General features: G+C 41.1%; 1 protein-coding gene across 1 annotated transcript; it reads left to right on the forward strand.

Annotated features, from left to right (window-relative positions):
- Positions 1-1,119: 1,119 nt before the first annotated feature.
- LOC119827055 (pyrin domain-containing protein 3-like) lies at positions 1,120-14,985 on the forward strand. The gene is given in 7 exon segments (XM_038348512.1): positions 1,120-1,384; positions 3,372-3,508; positions 4,978-5,841; positions 8,457-8,720; positions 8,722-8,874; positions 12,796-12,984; positions 14,887-14,985. Coding segments are annotated over 7 exon segments (1,971 nt in total).
- The last annotated feature ends 3,115 nt before the right edge of the window (positions 14,986-18,100 follow it).

Consider the following 18,100-nt stretch of genomic DNA (forward strand, 5'->3'; position numbering starts at 1 on the left):
CATGCACTAGAGTTATAAAGGATGTATAGAAATTCCTAATCAATCCTATCTATAAGAGGTTATTTGGTCCATTGGGAGTTAGCAAATATGAGAATTTGTAGAAGGCAGGATCTCAGATGATTCTTAGAGGCTATCACAGAAGGTGTACAGAGAAGGCGATTTGAGAATTGTGATAAAAAAAAACAGGATCTATTACACAAGGCGTGGCAAGGGAAGGATGCTGTGTATTCTGAAGTGTGTGATGTCAAGAATATAAAAGAGAAAGGTGAGAAAGGTGCAGATTATCCAAGGCCTTCCAAAATAAAAAGAAACAAGGAATTAAGAAGAAAACAAAAACCTGATGAGCTAGAAACTTATTTTAGCAGGATGTAAACATGGCCTATTCAGAGAAAACTGGCACTACAAGCAAAGAAACTAAGAAATCAAGCCTAACAGGAAGAAAACCAGCTAGCTAATTTCACTCAGTAAATGCTATCATTAGACAGTACAGTGGGCACAAAGACCTGGAGAGCAAGGTCTAACACCAAGCAAAACAGTATGCCAATTGAAGCTGGTTAATGAAGAGCCAAGTGGACTATGGCCAATGCCCCAGCAAGGATCACCCTATTGCAGTCAACACTCATTCCTGTACATGTAGAAATGATGCAGCCTGTTTACCAAAAGGCCACCTAAGCATGTGCAAGTCAGGAATTTGTCAGGGGACAGCCAGGAACAGGTTCCAGCCCATTAAAAAGTGGAAAAAAGAACCAAAGCCTAACATCAATTTTTACATAATAGAAAAAGAGCCCAGAATTTCAACCTCACAGCCCATTTTCTGAACACTGAAACAACCGCTGATTTCCATGTTTCTTTTTGTGTCATAACCTCACTGACCTAAGCCAGCTGCCATCATCAACAGGGAGGAGATTCTTAGATTTATTTATTAACTGAGCAGTTCTCCAATCATTTTTCACAGGGGCACCGTTGGTAATCAGTTCTCTGTTTTTCACATACACAGCTATAGACAACACTAGCACATGGGTTGTTCACCCACCTAGGCACACCCTGTTTCTATTATCTACTCATGTATGTAATTCTGTATGCTGTTATTCTCTTGTAGGCTGGCCCATACTTTGAGAGATGGTGAATGAATACAAGAGAATTGTTCTTCTGAAAGGATTGCAGTGTATCAGTGACTATGATTTTAGAATAGTTAAGTCCTTACTGATCCATGACCTACAACTGACTAAGAAAATGCAAGACGAGTATGACAGAATTAAGATTGCTGATTTAATGGAAGAAAAGTTCCAAAAGGATGCTGGATTGAGCGTACTGATAGAACTGTACCAAGATATTCCAGAACTTGAAGACCTCGTTGATACACTTAGAAAAGAGATGGCAGAAGGTAATGGGGGAGCACCCTTGATGTGCACCCTTTCTCTACCCTCCCCAGCCTTGCTAGATCCTTGCAATGTTTACAGGTGATATGCCTGCCCCTTCCCCAGTATGTGCATTGGGACCTACCGAACGGAAACACTTCAGATGTTAACAAGTTGTTGAAAATGCAGGCAAGTCCTTTCCTAAAATGAATTCTAATGCATCTGGATGTAGATGTCCTTGGGGGTGGGTAAAAAAAATGAAAACAGCAAAACAGAAGTTGCTCAGGGAAACAAGAGCTTCTAATACAGTAGCATTAATAGAAAATTATAAGGTAAGATAAGATTTTAATATCACACTTAAAATACATAAGTCAATTAATACAACTCCAAATTAAGATATGCCATCATTAATGTATGTTTTGGCAACAAGTGAGTCAATATTTAAGTAGAATCCTGAATCTAAGGGGTGTGAAAAAGTTCCCCTTTATAAAGTCACTAGGTTCAAAATACATGAAAAGAAGTGGGCATATTGTCCCACAGCTGTGGGCCATTCAGTTGGACATTCAGCATTCATTTGATTAGAACAGAGAGCTCTCTAGTTTAAGACTAACCTGGGGTTCATGCCAAGATCTTATCTCCAGAAAATAAAAGGGAACCAAAAGGTAAGCTATCGAAACTCACTGTTCATCTATTGCCACACCTCAGATCAGGTCACAATTTCTTCCTCTGTTTCTCTAACTTGGAGTGACCTGCAGAAGATAATCTATCAAAAATTCATGCAAATTTTAGATTATTTTTTTTCAAAATGTTTATTTATTTATGCATGTGTCTATTTTACACCCTGGTCACAGTTTCTCCTCCCAATCCCCCCTCGGTTCCCATCCCCCCAGTGGCAGGTCTCCCATGAGTATCAACAAAAATGGCAAATCAAGTTGCAGTAAGACTAAGCACCTCCCCATGTATTAAGGCAGAGCAAGATGAGTCAGAATGAGGAGTAGGGACCCAAGAGCCAGTAAAAGAATCAAGACAACCCATGTTCTCACTATTAGGAGTTCCACAAGAAAACCAAGCTACACAACTGTAACATGTATGCAGAGTGCCTAGGTCAGTCCCAGGCAGGCTCCCTAGTTTTTGGTTCAGTCTTCTGTGAGAACCTGTGAGCCCAGGTTAGTTGATTCTGTGAATTTTCTTGTGGTGTAAACTCTCTGACCCCTGCAAGCCTTTGTCTGTCTCATGTACAGGATTCCCACAGCTCAGCCTAATGTTTGGCTGTGGGTCCGCATCTGTTTCCATGAGTTGCTGGATGACACTTCTCTGATGACAACTGGGATAGGTACCAATCGGGTCACAGGAGATGGCCAGTTCAGGCTACTTATCCACTATTGCTAGGATTCTTAACTGGGGTTACCCTTGTAGATTCCTGGGAGATTCCCTTGCTCCAGATTTTTACTTAGCCCCAAATGTTCCCCCTTTCCAGTCATCTCTTCCAGTACTCTCTCCCTCCTCCTCCCCCAATCTGATTGCTCATGTTCCATCCTCACTTGCCCTCAATTCACTCATGAAATCTCTTCTATTTCCCCTTCACAGGGAGATGTGGGTGTACTCCCATAAACCCTCCTTGTTACCTAGTCTCTCTGGGTCTGTGAACTATAGTGTATTTATTCTTTTTTTATAGTTAATATCCACTTATGAATGAGCACACACTGTGTTTATCTTTCTCTTCTTAAAAGCGAACTATAGGATAAAAGGGCTAGGATGGGGCTTGATTGCTGTGTATACAAGTCCCCACAAAGGAAGACTTCATTGCACCTGAAAAGAGCAAGCAAATCTTGATGCAGTTCCTGTATCTGTATTGTTTGTTGGTGACAGAGATAAGCAGGAAGTAGTATACCGGGACAGTAGCGGGAAATATACCTAGACACAAACAGGAGGCAACATAGCACTGGATGGACTTCTGCTGTCTTACGACAGGACAGCTTCGTTCAGTTTCTTGTCTTTTCTTTACTGCATCAGTTGAAAATAAAAGCAAAAGAAAAGCCGAACACGCTGCAATAGGACCCAGTCAGAACGAATCCAGCACTTCCCACCTTGTCTCCAACACAGAGGAAGATTTGGAACTAGGATCAACTATGGCGATGCCTTCATCAAAGGTACACTGTCTGAGATCTCACTGAAAAGGCATCCACTAAGCTTGTTCTTCTCAGTACCTTTCTCTGTGTACTTACTCTAAGCCCTTTATCTGTGCTAAGGACATAGCAAAAGTGAAGTGAAGGGTCACCAAATTCATAATTTCTGGTCACTCTTTTTGTTAGGACTGCAGGAGTACTTTTTTATTATTTGGTATAACATAATTTTCTGTAACAAAAATATAAAATCATTATTTGCTTTGTGTGTATGTATGTGTGGGTATTTTACATATGCATGCATACATGGCATTTGTTGATACCAAAGGAGAACTTCAAGTGTGTGTGTGTGTGTGTGTGTGTGTGTGTGTGTGTGTGTGTGTGTGTGTTTGGTTTGCATACATGTGTATGCATGCATTTGTTGATGCCAAAAGAGAACTTCAAATATACTGCTTAATCACTCTCTGGCTTTTCCTTTGAGATAGAATCTCTCCATGAAGCTGGAACTTTACTTGTAGACAGCAAGTCCCAGAGAGCATCCCGACTATGGGCAGGCAAGCATGGAAAGCTGCGACATAATCTTAGATCCTCATGCATGTGCAGCAAATACTCTTGTTCCCTGAGTCATCTCTCCAGCCTCCCCATCACTCCCTGTAAAAACATTTGCAAAAGTAGTAATCAGTTTTTAAGGATATAACATTAAAGGATATGTTAAAGGGCGTTAAACATCAACGTGTACTTTCTAAAACTCAGCCTAGTGTTCTCCGTCATCAAATCTGAATAGAAGGTTGACATAAGTAAGATGTTTCTATTCCTGTATGAGATGATCCTCTTCTCTGGCATTTGTTCAAAGTACTTAGTTCCCAAATGAATCAATAGAATCAGAATCCAATAACATGAAGTGAGTTATCTTGTTATTTAACCCATTTTATATACAGTATTAAAAACCATTATAGGGAATGGGGATAAAAACTTCATAGCAGAGCTCAGCTTTGCTCACACAAGATTCCAAGTTCAATCTCCAGCACACAAAAGGGTACTTATTGCACAGTGATTGCCAGATCACCTGAAAGGGTGGTGACAGGGATTCCTGGGTGCCAAAACAGCAGACAATATGGAGTTGTTTCTTTGGAAAGTTGAGGGAAGAAAAACGCATAAGTGGGAGCCAATCTTGCTGTTAACCCTGTTGCCCATACAACAACCTGAATTGGACTGAACAAGGTTATCTTTGGCATTTTATAAGACATACAGAGTAAGGATTCCAAGCCAAACCAGTAAAATTCAGGGCCCAGCTGTCTCAGAGATATTCTCAGTAGGAAGGGAAGAAGCTAAGTGTTGGGCATCTCTATATGTGATCTATAATACCTCCTGCAGCCCAGGGGGGACTGGCAAAACAGAAGCATTTTTAAAAGGGAAAATGTAAAGATGTGTTTGATATGATTTTTGAAAACTATTAATCAGGATACAAAGAATTCTAAAAATCTATTTCCCTTCAGAAACCTGAAGACGCGCTCACCAAATCACCTGACATCGTGACAACACAGTCATTCCAGGAAGAGCATAAACTTTCAGAACTTTCAACAGCCAACAGATGCCCAGTTGTGAGTGAACCACAGACTCCTCAGGGGCTTCCAATGACAGCCTACAGCAGCCTCCAGACTCCCCTGGAGCCTCCAGAACTATCACACACCATATTGACAACATCCCAGGGTCCTTCAGCACCATTTTCCACCAGCAATCGGACTTCTCAGGTGTCTCCAGTGATGGACTCCAGCAGCATCCACACCTCTCAGGTAATGTCACCGGTTTCTTATAGTCATCAAGATCCTCTGAAGTCTCAAAAAACAGTGCCTAAAACTGTCCCAGTCTTTCAAGCAAGCCCAGTAACAATGACCAGGGCTGTCCAGACCTCTTGGACACCTAAAGCAACAGAGCACAGCAGTGACCAGGCCTTTCCAGTGACTCCAGCAACAATGACCAGTGGTTATAATAGTCCTCTGATGTCTGCAGCAGCACTATCTGGCAGTTACAATACTCCTCAGGTCACCCCAGCAACAGTGCACAGCAGCGACCAGACCTCTCAGGTGACTCCAGCAACAGTGCCCAGCAGTGTCCAGGCCTTTCTGGTGACTCCAGCAACAACGGCCAGTGGTTACAATAGCCCTCAAGTGTCTGCAGCAACAGTATCTGGCAGTTATAATACCCTTCAGGTCACCCCAGCAGCAATGCCTAGAAGCTTTAATCCTCCTCCACAGTCTCCAGCATCATGGCCCAGCAACGCTAGTATGCAACAGGTGTCTTTGGCAACAACATCCAGAAGTTCCTTTGCTACTTTGGTGTCTCCAGCAACACCATTCAAGGCAATGATGGGCTGTTCTCAAAATATGACGACAGAAATTAGCACAAAGAATTTCCCATAATCCCCTTGATGTGTGATGTTTTATTTTAATAAGTCACTCGTCTGTTTTAAATATCTGATTTTATGATTTTCAGTCCTTCCCTGGATTCATTTTCTATCCCTCCTGCGTTCTGCTCCATTAAGAAACCGTATGATGCAGTGAGCACCTGAGCATCCATGTTCTTTAAAGGACACAATTAACATTTATTTGTTTGTTTTGACGTTTTGTTGTTGTTTGGGTTTTCATCTTTATTTTTCACCCAGTGAACCATAAATTAATATTTTAGTGGAAAATGTGATATAGAAATATAAAGTTAAGCAGACTATATCACCAATGATTTTTTTACGTTTTAATTATACAAATGCCATTTTAGAAAACTTAGGAAAATAGATAATACACAAAATAAATGTTTGAAACTATCTAGAATCTCTTTAGAAAATGCCACATTTCACCATCCAACCTTGCTTATTATATCTTTTATTACATATATGAAGAATATCCTTTATCTACCAGATTTGCATCACAATTCACGTCTTTTTTTATAGCTTACAGTTTTAAAACTTAATTTAAGCAGGTCTGAGAGATGGCTCAGTGGATAAAGCACTTGCCACATAAGCCTGGGAACCTGAACTTGAATCACCAGATCCCATGTAAAATGTGGACACAGAAACATCCATGTGTACAAACCACATGTGTACCAAAGCAGAGGCTCAAGGCAGAGTGACAAGAGAATTTATAGAAACTGGCACACAGCTTATTAGGTATGCGTCGCAATGAACTAGAGAGACCCTGTCTCAGACAAAGTAGAAGGTGAGAACCAACATCCAGTGTAGTCCTGTGGTCACACACACACACACACTTCTACCCCCAAAATATTTTTTAAATAGTTAACATATCTTGAACTGCTGTTCAACCAACCAACCAATATAGATTTAAATGATATTGTTATCTGAAACACTGCAGAGTTCAGACATTACAAAGGTAACCCTGTGAGGTATGACTTTAGGCTGTTTCCAGTATTTTCCTTTCCTGCAAACACTGAAAACACCTGAGAATTTTTTTCATTTCTAAAGAAGTGTATATCATCTACTCCTTAAATCCCATGCACCTTCTGTCAGGTGTTCTTCACACCAATCTGAGGTACCGCTTAAGTCACATTCGGAATACACTTCCTATGGTTCAAAAACATTGGAGCACATTGAGGAGAAGTCAAAGAGTTAAACCCCACCAACCACAGGCTTCCGAACCAGACCACAGAGAGTGCTGTTGGTTCATAACTGCCTCACTACACTGGTCTCTAGGTCTCCTGTAATTGCCACCATCCTTCTTTCAGAGTGTGATCCTGAGTTCAGAAATAGTGCAGAATAGCTAGGTATGGTGGCACACACCTATAATTCCAGAAAAGACTGGTGGACCTCTGTGAGTTCAAGGCCAGACCGTCTGATATACACAGCAACTTCAGAGTCAGCTAGTAATACATATCAAGACCCTGTCTCAAACAAAAGAACCAAAAAAAGTGAGGTTAGGGGAGAAGGAAGAAAGAAGGTAGGGAGGAAAGGAGGAAGGGAGAGATGGAGGGAGAGAAGGAAGGGAGGAAGGTAGGGATGGAGGGAGAAATGGAGGGAGGGAGGGAGGGAGGGAGGGAGGGAGGGAGGGAGGGAAGAAGGAAAGAAGGGAAAGAAGGAAAAAAGGAAGGAAGGAAGGAAGGAAGGAAGGAAGGAAGGAAGGAAGGAAGGAAGGGACAGAGGGAGGGAGGGAGGAAGGGAGGAAGGGAGGGAGGGAGGGAGAGATGGAGGGAGGGAGGGACAGAGGGAGGGAGGGAGGGACAGAGGGAGGGAGGGAGGGAAGGAGGGAAAGAAGGAAGGAAGGGAAGAAGGAAGGAGAGAGAGAGAGAGAGAGAGAGAGAGAGAGAGAGAGAGAGAGAGAGAGAGAGAGAGAGAGAGAGAGAGGTTGTGCATAATGCAAGTACTGTGGAGACAGGTTGTCAAATAATTCTACCTTTCTTCCTTTTCCAAATCCAGGATTCTCCTGCAGGGCTGCTTTTATACAAGTGGAAGAGCATCTAGTCTGAATTATTTAGATTAGCAGAGCCCTGGGGTGCTTCCAGTAGCTGCCTACCTAGGCCTTTTTTATAAGATAGTACTGGGGGGGGGTGTTTGTGTGTGTGTATATGTGTGTGTATGTGCATGGAGAGAGAGAGAGAGAGAGAGAGAGAGAGAGAGAGAGAGAGAGAGAGAGAGAGAGAGAAAGAGAGAGAGAGAAGATAATGTAATTTAAGATTTAAGTTTTTAAAATGTATTGTTAGACTCAAAATGTAGCTCAGACGAAGAAAATTTTCCTGGCATCCAGGAGGCCTTGAGTGTATTCCCAAATACCACAAAAATAGTAATACAACCTATTTGCCTGCCATGAGTAATTAGTACATGCTGGAGCTACTGCCCAGACCTCCATTTATTCCCCATTTATTACACCATAGCATATCAGACTTTGGTTATATTTTTCTGCTCTACCTAGGAAAGATATTCCTTAATGTCTGTCTTAACTGTTCCTGGCTTTCCTGTGTGCATTTTATGCAGAAACCAAGACTGAAGACTGTACCTCAGCAGCCTTCTCAGGAAGATGGTTACCACCAAGGTCCCAAAGAAGTGATGGTACTAAAAGCAACAGAAATATTTACATACGACATGGGAGAAAATAGAATGATGTTCCATGCCACAGTGGCCACTGAGACTGAATTCTTCAGAGTGAAGGTTTTTGACATAGTCCTAAAGGAGAAGTTCATCCCCAACAAAGTCATTGTCATCTCAGATTACACTGGCCACAATGGTTTTCTAGAAATAATACAGAGCCTCCAGCGTATCTGATGTGAATGGCACCAATATGATGGATATTCCACTTTCCCTGAGACAAAGAGCCAATGCAACTCCTAAAATCAATACTATTTGTTCACAAAGAGTGGGGACATTTGTGAATGGAGTGTTTGCCGTGTATATGGTAAGTCATTGCGTTATTTTGTAAAATTTCATTTGCAACCTCAGATTTTAAGTTGTAACTCGGCAGTTTGGATCTGGTCGATTTTATGCACGCAGGAAACGAAGGCCTCCCTGGTCAGAAACAGGAAGTGGAGTTTCACACTTATAAGTGTTGCATAGCCTCTTCCCATTCATATCAAGGTATCACCATGAAACGTTTTTACAAAGAGACTCAACACGAAACCTGGCATTTTACTGTGATGACCTATTTGTAGTATTTTGCATCAATACACATATTTTTAAGACTTTGATTGCTTGCCTTCTTCATTACCCATATGAGTAGCAACTTAAATATAACTAGTAGTCGAACCCTTGCCTGGATAATTGTGGTGACACAAAGAATAAGAACACAAGTTGCTAACAGACTGATCACCTCATCTTTAAACCACTCTTAATTACATTTGATTTACCTATATTTTCTTTATTAATTCTTAGAGAATTTTATACAAAGTATCTTAATCAAACTTCTTCCAAAACCATTTCCCCTACCCTATTTCCCATCCTCTTTTTACTTTATTTTTAGAAGAACCTATCCTGAATCAAATAGCCTGGCTCTCCAGTTCTTACAGTCTGCCTGCCCCCTCTTCTGTGATACTTCCTGAGCCTCAAGTGTATGGATTATGTTAAAAATGTATTAATTGGTGGAGGGCACCCTATGGTCATTTGAAATCTGCATTGTGACCAGTTGTGTCCTTCTTTAGTGGTCATTATCTACTGCAAAAAGAAGTTCCATTGGGGAGAGGTGGGAGGTTCACTTTCCTGTGCCTATAAGATACATATTTAGAATGCACTTAGAGATCATACAGGCTCAGGCAACTGGCAGGAGATTTTCCTCTAGGTTCCATGTCCCAACAATGTATAGTGTTGAATTCATCATAGTCCCTCCTAATGAGTGGACCTTATATCCAATAGAGTAACGGCTGACTACTCCCAGGATGTAAGTGTGCCACTCTTCCACCTTTCCAAAGATCTTGCCATGCTGACCATTGTTCAGGTTCGTTTCCAGTATACCTGGGATGGGATGGGACTGTTAGTTGTTTTTCTCTTTGGCAGTTTACATGGCTTCTTCTGAAACTACACAAGTTAGTCATCGGTGAGGAGGCTTCCAGATCAAATCCAGATCAGTTCCTCCAAATTCTGTGTCTGAACTATGTAGTGCCTTCAACAAAAGTGTCATACATTCTTCGCCTGGCAGTAGCCTATATTGTTATTGAGATCTGTTGGACTGCCCTAATTAACAAGTTGAAAGGAAGTATTCCATTCCTGGCACTGGAGTTTTTATTAGTCTAAAAGGATTTTTTGGTGGTAGGGGTGGGGGAGGAGAAATGCCATAACTTAATCCAACTACTACACATAGGTGTATGTGCGCACGTACACACACGTGTGTGTGTGCATGCATGTGTGTGTTTGTGTGACTGTATATGTAATTTAAGTTAGAACAAAATAATACATTTCCCTATGGTTTTTCCATACATCCTTAATATTAATTAAACCTCCTTCCATCTCCCTCTGTGTTGTCGTATCTCCTCCCTCCCCTGGTAAGTGTCCCACGCTCATTGTTTCTCATTTCTCCATAGAAATCATGCCCTACTATTTCCATCCTTAACGTTTCTGTTATGGTTCCTTTTTACTTTTCGGGAATCTGAATTAAGTCTAGGTCACTCACTGAATCTAAAGATTTGGAGCTCGCATCCACAAATAAGAGAAAACATACCTATTTGTGCAGAGGGCACAAGGTCCTTGTACTCACAGATAAATACTAGGGAAACCAGGAATGTTAAACACACAAGATTGTGTCTTCAAAGGAAGACATATATAGCCTGTTCTCCATTCAGAAGGCTGGGAATGGATGTAGTCAATAGCCCAGTCACCTCTGTGATATCTGTGGGGTCACATCTGACTCCCCTAGACTCTTAGGTTTGTCTCATTCTCCCTAGGCTTTTATCTTGAGCATTGTTTCTCAGTCGATAAAATTTTACCATCTTTATGGAAGGGGGCATGTGTACTTTGAAAAAAGTTTCAATGTAAAAATGTCTTACACTTTCTTTTATACACAGGATTGAGTTAATTATCATCATGAAACTTTAGTGCTGGGTGTGGTGGCACATGCCTTTAATCCCAACACTCAGGAGGCAAAGACAGGTGAATCTCTGTGAGTTCAAGTCCAGCCTGGTCTACAAAGTGAGTTCCAGGACAGCCTAAGATACACAGAAAAACCCTGTCTCAAAAAACAAAACTAAGCCGGGTGGTGGTGGTGCACGCCTTTAATCCCAGCACTCGGGAGGCAGAGGCAGACGGATCTCTGTGAGTTCGAGGCCAGCCTGAGCTAGTTCCAGGACAGGCTCCAAAGCCACAGAGAAACTCTGTCTCGAAAAACCAAAAAAAAAAAAAAAAAAAAACAAAAAAAACAAAAAAAACACAAAACTAACAAGTCATAATTGTATAGTGCTTAAATATGCCTGAAAATAAACTGCCCAGTGTCAGACTTTAGAAGTTTGAAACAACACCTGTGACTAAGTGGTTTTGAACCAGATTTCCTTCCTGCTCCACATGGCCAGTCACTCTGCTAACCCGGAGTTTGGACAGACCCTTTACACATTTGTCTTTTCGAGTCTGTGTTGCATGACTCAGCATATTTTCTAGCTTCAAGCATTTATCTGCAAATTTCATTTTTTCACAGCTAAATAGTATTCCGTTTTATATATCATTACCCGTTTGTCAGCTGAACATTTAGATTGTCATCCTCTCCTTGCTATTGTAAATAAATCAGCAATGAACATAGCTGAACAGGTACTTATGGAGAAGAGTGTCAATTCCTTAGAGCATATGCCCAGCAATGGTACAGTGGTCATAGCTTTTAGGGAAATCTCCACACTGATTTCCAGAGTGTCTGAACCAATTTGCAGGTTCACGAAAGGGTTACCCTTTCCCCACAAACACATAAGCATTTTCTGGTCAATGTTTTCTTGATCTTAGCCATTCTGACTGGATTTAGATTCATCAAGAGATTGTTAAGCAAGTGAACTCTATGTTAAATCTTTTTTATTGACTTTTATTGAGATCTACATTTTTCTCTTCTCCCCTCCCTGCCTATGTTAAATCTTAAGAGAAACGAATATAAGAGACTCGAAAAATACAGTTTTATCTCTCAAGTTATGACAGGAGACAAGTAATATAGAGGAGACTGAGGAATTCTTGGATTTAGGTATATCTTTCAGCCCCGATTTCCCTGCGGATAGCATACATAGATGACCTAACTACTTGTCCAAAGCATGGTCTCATAGTGTGCTGTACATATGCAGCAGCGGCCTGTTGCTTGTATCTGTGCTGTTCTCTGCAGTATGTCTAGGTGACCATGAAAGTACATCTGGCTGTAACCTTGACAATGCAAACAAAATACAAGTGAGAGAAGCAGGGCTAAATGGCGCAGATTTAGTGGTTGAAATATTTGTAACAGAGTGAACACAAGTGAACACCAGGAAAACATCATCCATTTAAGGGGGACTTAGTCTCAGACACACAGTGAGCCAAAGCCACCCTTCTTAGTTCTTTGGTATTATCTAAGATACCCACAATGGCAGCCAACTTTATTCTGGTTTCTCCCTACTTGGGCTCTTTAACTCTCATCTCTACCAATTTGGTAGGAGGGAAGGTTTATCTGTAATAACCCATCAGATGGAAACCTTAAATAAGAAAAGCTTGAGAGACATTTCCAAAGACAGGGTTTGTGAACCAGAACCCCCAAAGCTGTTTTGTACCTGTAATTCTAAACCTAGGCCTGTATTTGGCTTATCAGAGACAAGCTAGCACTATTTAGGTCTCATAGATGTCACAGCACTTGACATATTTCTCAGAAGATGAATGTTAATTATTTCTTTTTCAGAAAATAGTGAAGGATGAATTCATTTACTATGGAATAGAAGACAACACAGGGAAGATGGAAGTGGTGGTACACGGACAATTTACCAATATGTACTGTGAGCCAGGGGACAAGCTTAGACTCTTCTGCTTTGAATTGAGCTCAGGTGTGGATACGTGGCATCTGAGATCTGGGAGGCACAGTTACTTGCAGGTGTGTGCTCTCAGGCATCGCCGTTCTTCCTAGCAATCGCTTTTAATGCTATGCTAAGACTTGGCTGCAACAGAAAAGAAATTCAGCTTTAAACACTAACGTATGTAAAAATTTTCTTATCGTCATGTTTAAAATGAGGTAATTTTTCTTTGCCTTGATTCTTTTTGCTTTTGTATTTTTGAAAATATTTTTCATAGAATATATTCTTATCACAATTTCCCGTCCCTTTTAAATCCTCCCAGATCTTCCCCACCTTCCCAGAAACCATCTGCCTCCACCCCTCTTTTCTCTTATATATCTTTAGGAAACAAACAGGCAAAACAAAATAACTTAAAAAAAGGATAGGATAAAAAAAAAAGAAAAAGCAGGAGCAAGTAACACATATACATGCACAAACATGTATATACACACACACCCCATAGAAACAAGATATCAGAAAACATAGCATACAAGCCGTGGGGTTTTCAAAAAAAAAAAAAAAGGTCAAAGCATTATGCATTATGTAACAACAACAACAAAACTACCCTTGAATTCATTTTGAGCTAACCATCTACTTTTAAGCATGGTTTGTATACCCAGTGAGATTCCATTAGAGAAAATAAAGTTTCCTTTTGCAATCAGTTGTCTATTAGAAATAGCTTCTTGGTTAAGGATAAGAACTTGTATCCACTTCCCACTCACAGTGTTGGGATCCTATCTGGGCTGAACTTGTGCGTGTCCTGTGCATTCTGCTTCAGTCTCTGTGAGCGCATGTGTCTGCCCTGCTGTATTTAGAAGGTCTTGTTTCTTTGGTGTCTGCCACAGCTCTGTTCCTACACTCTTTCTGCCTCTTCCTCCACATAGTTTCCTGAGCTCCTGGGGGTGGAAGGTTAATGAAAGCATCCCATGTGGGACTGGATGTTCCAAAGTCCCTCACAATTTGCATATTGTCTGGATTTGGGTCTCTGGGTTTGTTTCCATCTACTGCAGGCAGGAGCTTCTCTGGTGCCGACTGAGTGAGACATGTAGGTATACATAAGTTCTATAGATATAGCAGAATGTCATCAGGATTCACTTTATTGCTGTGTTCCTTTAGCAGAACAGTAGTGCTTGGTTTTCCCCCTAGGTCCCTGACCTGTCCACTAAATGTGGTAAATCAGAATGTAAAGAGGATATTCAGAAAGAATCTCAAACTAGTATTCCCTAAGTTAAATAATGAAACTTGTTATATTTATCAAAACAGGGAAATTATTTGATAGGAATTTGGGTCTTATATGTTTCAAACTCTGGCTCTGATATTTTCAAATTTACTGAAGGCCCTGAAGCTTCCGAGATCTCAGTTATAACATGAAAATAATGTTCATCACAGAGGATCATGAGCAGAACTCACAACCAACGCCATATGTTTCACAAGGGTGCCTTAAGCAAACGAGAGCACAACAAACCAAAATCCACGCTCTTGTCACACAGTGGGATTCACTAAACACTAGCAAAAACTAATAATAATGTGTAGATGAAATACAAGAACTGACCTATTCAGACACGTGGAAATGTTTTCATATCTCTTCTTCCCAGGACCATAAGTCAAACATCCCAAACACCTGCATCAGGCATGTCCTCCGTACCTTCCTCTTAACCATCGTGCACTGATGTTTTCAACTCCTGCCTCTGATCCTGTGATTGCTCCTCTCCTACCATTGCCCCACCACATCGCCTGCTCTTCCATCTGTGCTCAGGCCTGGCAGGGTGTGACTGGCTCGTTTTATGCTCTCAAGAAGGGGGAGCAAAGTCGATTCAAAGGATAGAGATTCGGTAAAGGAGTCGGGTAAAGAAACATAAGTGACTCATGGGGGCAGTGTGGATAAAGAAGAGTGTGGCCAGCTGCATCTCAGCTAACCTGATTTCACCCGTGTCTTCTTCAAGGTCATCCGGACTAGGAGGAGAGACATGGAACCACCCAATGCCCATTCAGCGATGGAAATGTACCTAAATTCCAATATAAACACAACTGAACAACATTGACAATAATATTTATGATGATATGATGCAAGTGCCGAAAAATGTGTATATGGGAAGAAAGGGGGGGGCAAAGAAAAATGTATAGCTCGATAAAAACAATTTAAAAAGTAAAAAATGTGTATCTAGCATATAGTGATATATACACATATATATGGCTCTTAATTTTAGAAAATAGTGTTCTTTTACTTCGCTTTTTATACATTTTAGATTCTCTATATTTTATATTTTCCATCTGTATGGTATGTTTCAACTTGAAAAAATGAATAATAAACTTTTTTATATAAATCAGTTCTTCCCCAGAAGTCTCTTTCATCCATTTATAAGTTATTATAAAACACATACTGTGCTCTGCAGGTTTGAGATACATGTCAGCTTATACTTTGAGTAGGATAGTCAAGGACAGAGGCCTCTTTTCGAAGCAAGAGGCTATGTCCCATGCAGAAAAAAAAAACAAGTTAAAATGAATTTAGGGTCTGGAGTGCAGTCTGTACTGTAGCTACTAAGGCTTGTGCTTCCAGGAGAGGCTTCACTGGCTGAGGGGAAAAAGGAGGGGGGTTGTAGGAAGTTAAGGCCTACCAGGCCAGAGGGAGTCAACCTGGAGTCTGCCTGGCACTGCCAGAGTTCTGACCATGCCTAGCCAATGAGGAGTGACCAAGCTATGTTTCCTGAGTGCCTAACAACAGGCACTATCAGAGACGCTGTTCCTGCCTAGCCAATGAGGGATGAACATGTGATGTCAGCTGTCAAGGGACCAGAGTGGGTGCTGGGAGGGTTTATAAGCTTTTCCCCTGTTGTTAAATAAATGAGTCTGCTGTATACCTGACTTCTACTTGACTCCCAATGTCTGAGATGTTGACACTGTACCTTCTCAACTCCTCCTCCCCTGAGGAAGTTCTTAGGGAGCAGCAACATCTGGTAGCCAGAACAGGGACTTCTAACATGGTTTGAGCTCACCTGGACAGAGTCCATTTTTTTTTCTTTCTTTTTCTTTTCTTTGTGTGTGTGTGTGTGTGTGTGTGTGTGTGTGTGTGTGTGTGTGTGTGTGTGTGTGTGTGTGTGTGTGTGTGTGTGTGTTTGTTTTGCCTGGAAAAACACTCATGGTGGTAGACAGTGCTCCCAAGATGGTGGGGTTTATTTTTTGATGAAAAGGCCCCTTGGTCCCTTTGGCAGGTAAGCACTGAGACCCCCATCCTTTCCTTCTTTTGAAAGGTTCCTCAGGGTATCTTTGACAGGTAAATATTAGGACTCTCACCCTTCCCTTTTTTTGTGTTGTCTGTCATGTTTGTCACCCATTCAAATAGGAGGTCACATATTTTCTGTTTCAGTTCACCCAGTATATCCATATAAGGGCTAACACCGCCACCCCAGGAGGCAGAACCAAGGCTGGGCTCCTGAATGCTGTCCCTCATCTGGAGACACAGTGTGAGTCTGTGGCTGTGGCCTAAAGAGCCACAGAAGTTTCCCACTAATCACCAAGACATAAAGGTCTGATACAATTTCCCTGTTGGCTGTTGATCTCCTGCTGTCCTGCTCAAAGGTGTGGTGACAAGCAGGGTAGAGTTGCCTGTCATCTGTGGGAGTGCCACATTTGCCTTAGCAGGAAGAAGTGAGCTGCATGGTAGCATGGGAGATGAGGACCCAGAGGCTGGTGCTGGCCAGGTCTGAGGTGTGTGAGCTGCAACTGATGTGAGCTTCCTGCTTGACTGAGGTCTCAGGGTACTGTCTGAGCCTCAGGTATAGGTGACACTTCAAGGCATGGTCTTGGAGGTAATAGGTTTCTGTAGTAAGGAGGCTGCTTGTTGGTTCCTGGGTGCTCAGCCCCGAAATAATCACACAAAAACTATATTATTTAAACACGGTTTGGCCCATTAGTTCTCACTTCTTATTGGCTAACACTTACATATTAATTTAACCCATTTCTAGTAATCTGTGTATTGTCACTTGGCTGTGGCTTACTGTCCTAAGTTCCTTCTGTCTCCTGAGGGGCTACATGGCTTCTCTCTGACCCTGCCTTCTCTCTCCCAGCATTTACCTAGCTCTGTTCCCCTATAGCATTGCTATAGGCCCAAAGCAGTTCCTTTATTTATCAATGGTAATCACAGCATACAGAGGGAAATCCCACATCATTTCCACTTTTCTGTTTAAATAAAAAAGGAAGGTTTTAACTTTAACATAATAAAATTACATAAAGTAGTTATTAAGCAAGAATTACAGTTACATCTATTTTATCTTTTCTCATAACTAAGGAAAACTATATTATTACTATCTATCAATTCTTCAACTCCATCAATGACTCCAGAAGGATATAATATTACCTAAGTAAACAGAAAGTACATTGTAAACAACTTCCAAAACTCTAGAATTGACAGAGACAACTCGCTGCCTGGACAGTCACCCAAAGCTCTTCTGTACCACTGGGACATCTGTTTTCAGGCTACAAGTCCATAGTATCCGGTAGACTTTTCCATGAACCAGGAAATTTCAAAGACAGTTCTGCCTATATTGGCAGTTTGTCAGTCACTTTCTTCTGTATCCTGTAGAACATCTGACAGACTCTTTCATGAAGTAGGAACCCCAAAGAATCATCTCACCTTTAGGCAAGTTCTTTGGTCATTTCTCTGTAAGTGCTGCATGTCCAGTTCATCAAACAGTCCAGGAAAGGGCAGTTTCTTGCCTAAATGGCTAACAAACTCCATGAGGAGCCTCTTTGATGCCCATCTTTCTCTTGAGCAGATGTCTCGTTGTCCTGAAAAGTCTTAAGTTCTTAAACGTTTTAAATGCCATATTCTTGTAGGCTTTGAAAGGTTTGAAGAATGCCTATCTAATTGAAATATAGCTCTATATATCTAGAAAACCTAACTAACAAGACTATAAGTTTGACTATTATAGATGATTATCTAGTTACCTATATTTCTTAATTATACATTACATTTTAAATGAACTGTACAATCACAATACCTTAATCAAGAGCAGAAATACATATACACAGTGTAAAAATATTGACCTTAAATCTGTATCAATAGAGCAAGTTTCATACCAATACAGGTATCCATCTCTATAGCATATTCCGTTTTAAATGTAAAAAAACATTTATAAGCAATATTTGGGAATATGGACA

Source organism: Arvicola amphibius, chromosome 12, assembly GCF_903992535.2.
Source record: "Arvicola amphibius chromosome 12, mArvAmp1.2, whole genome shotgun sequence".
Taxonomy (NCBI): Eukaryota; Metazoa; Chordata; class Mammalia; order Rodentia; family Cricetidae; genus Arvicola; species Arvicola amphibius.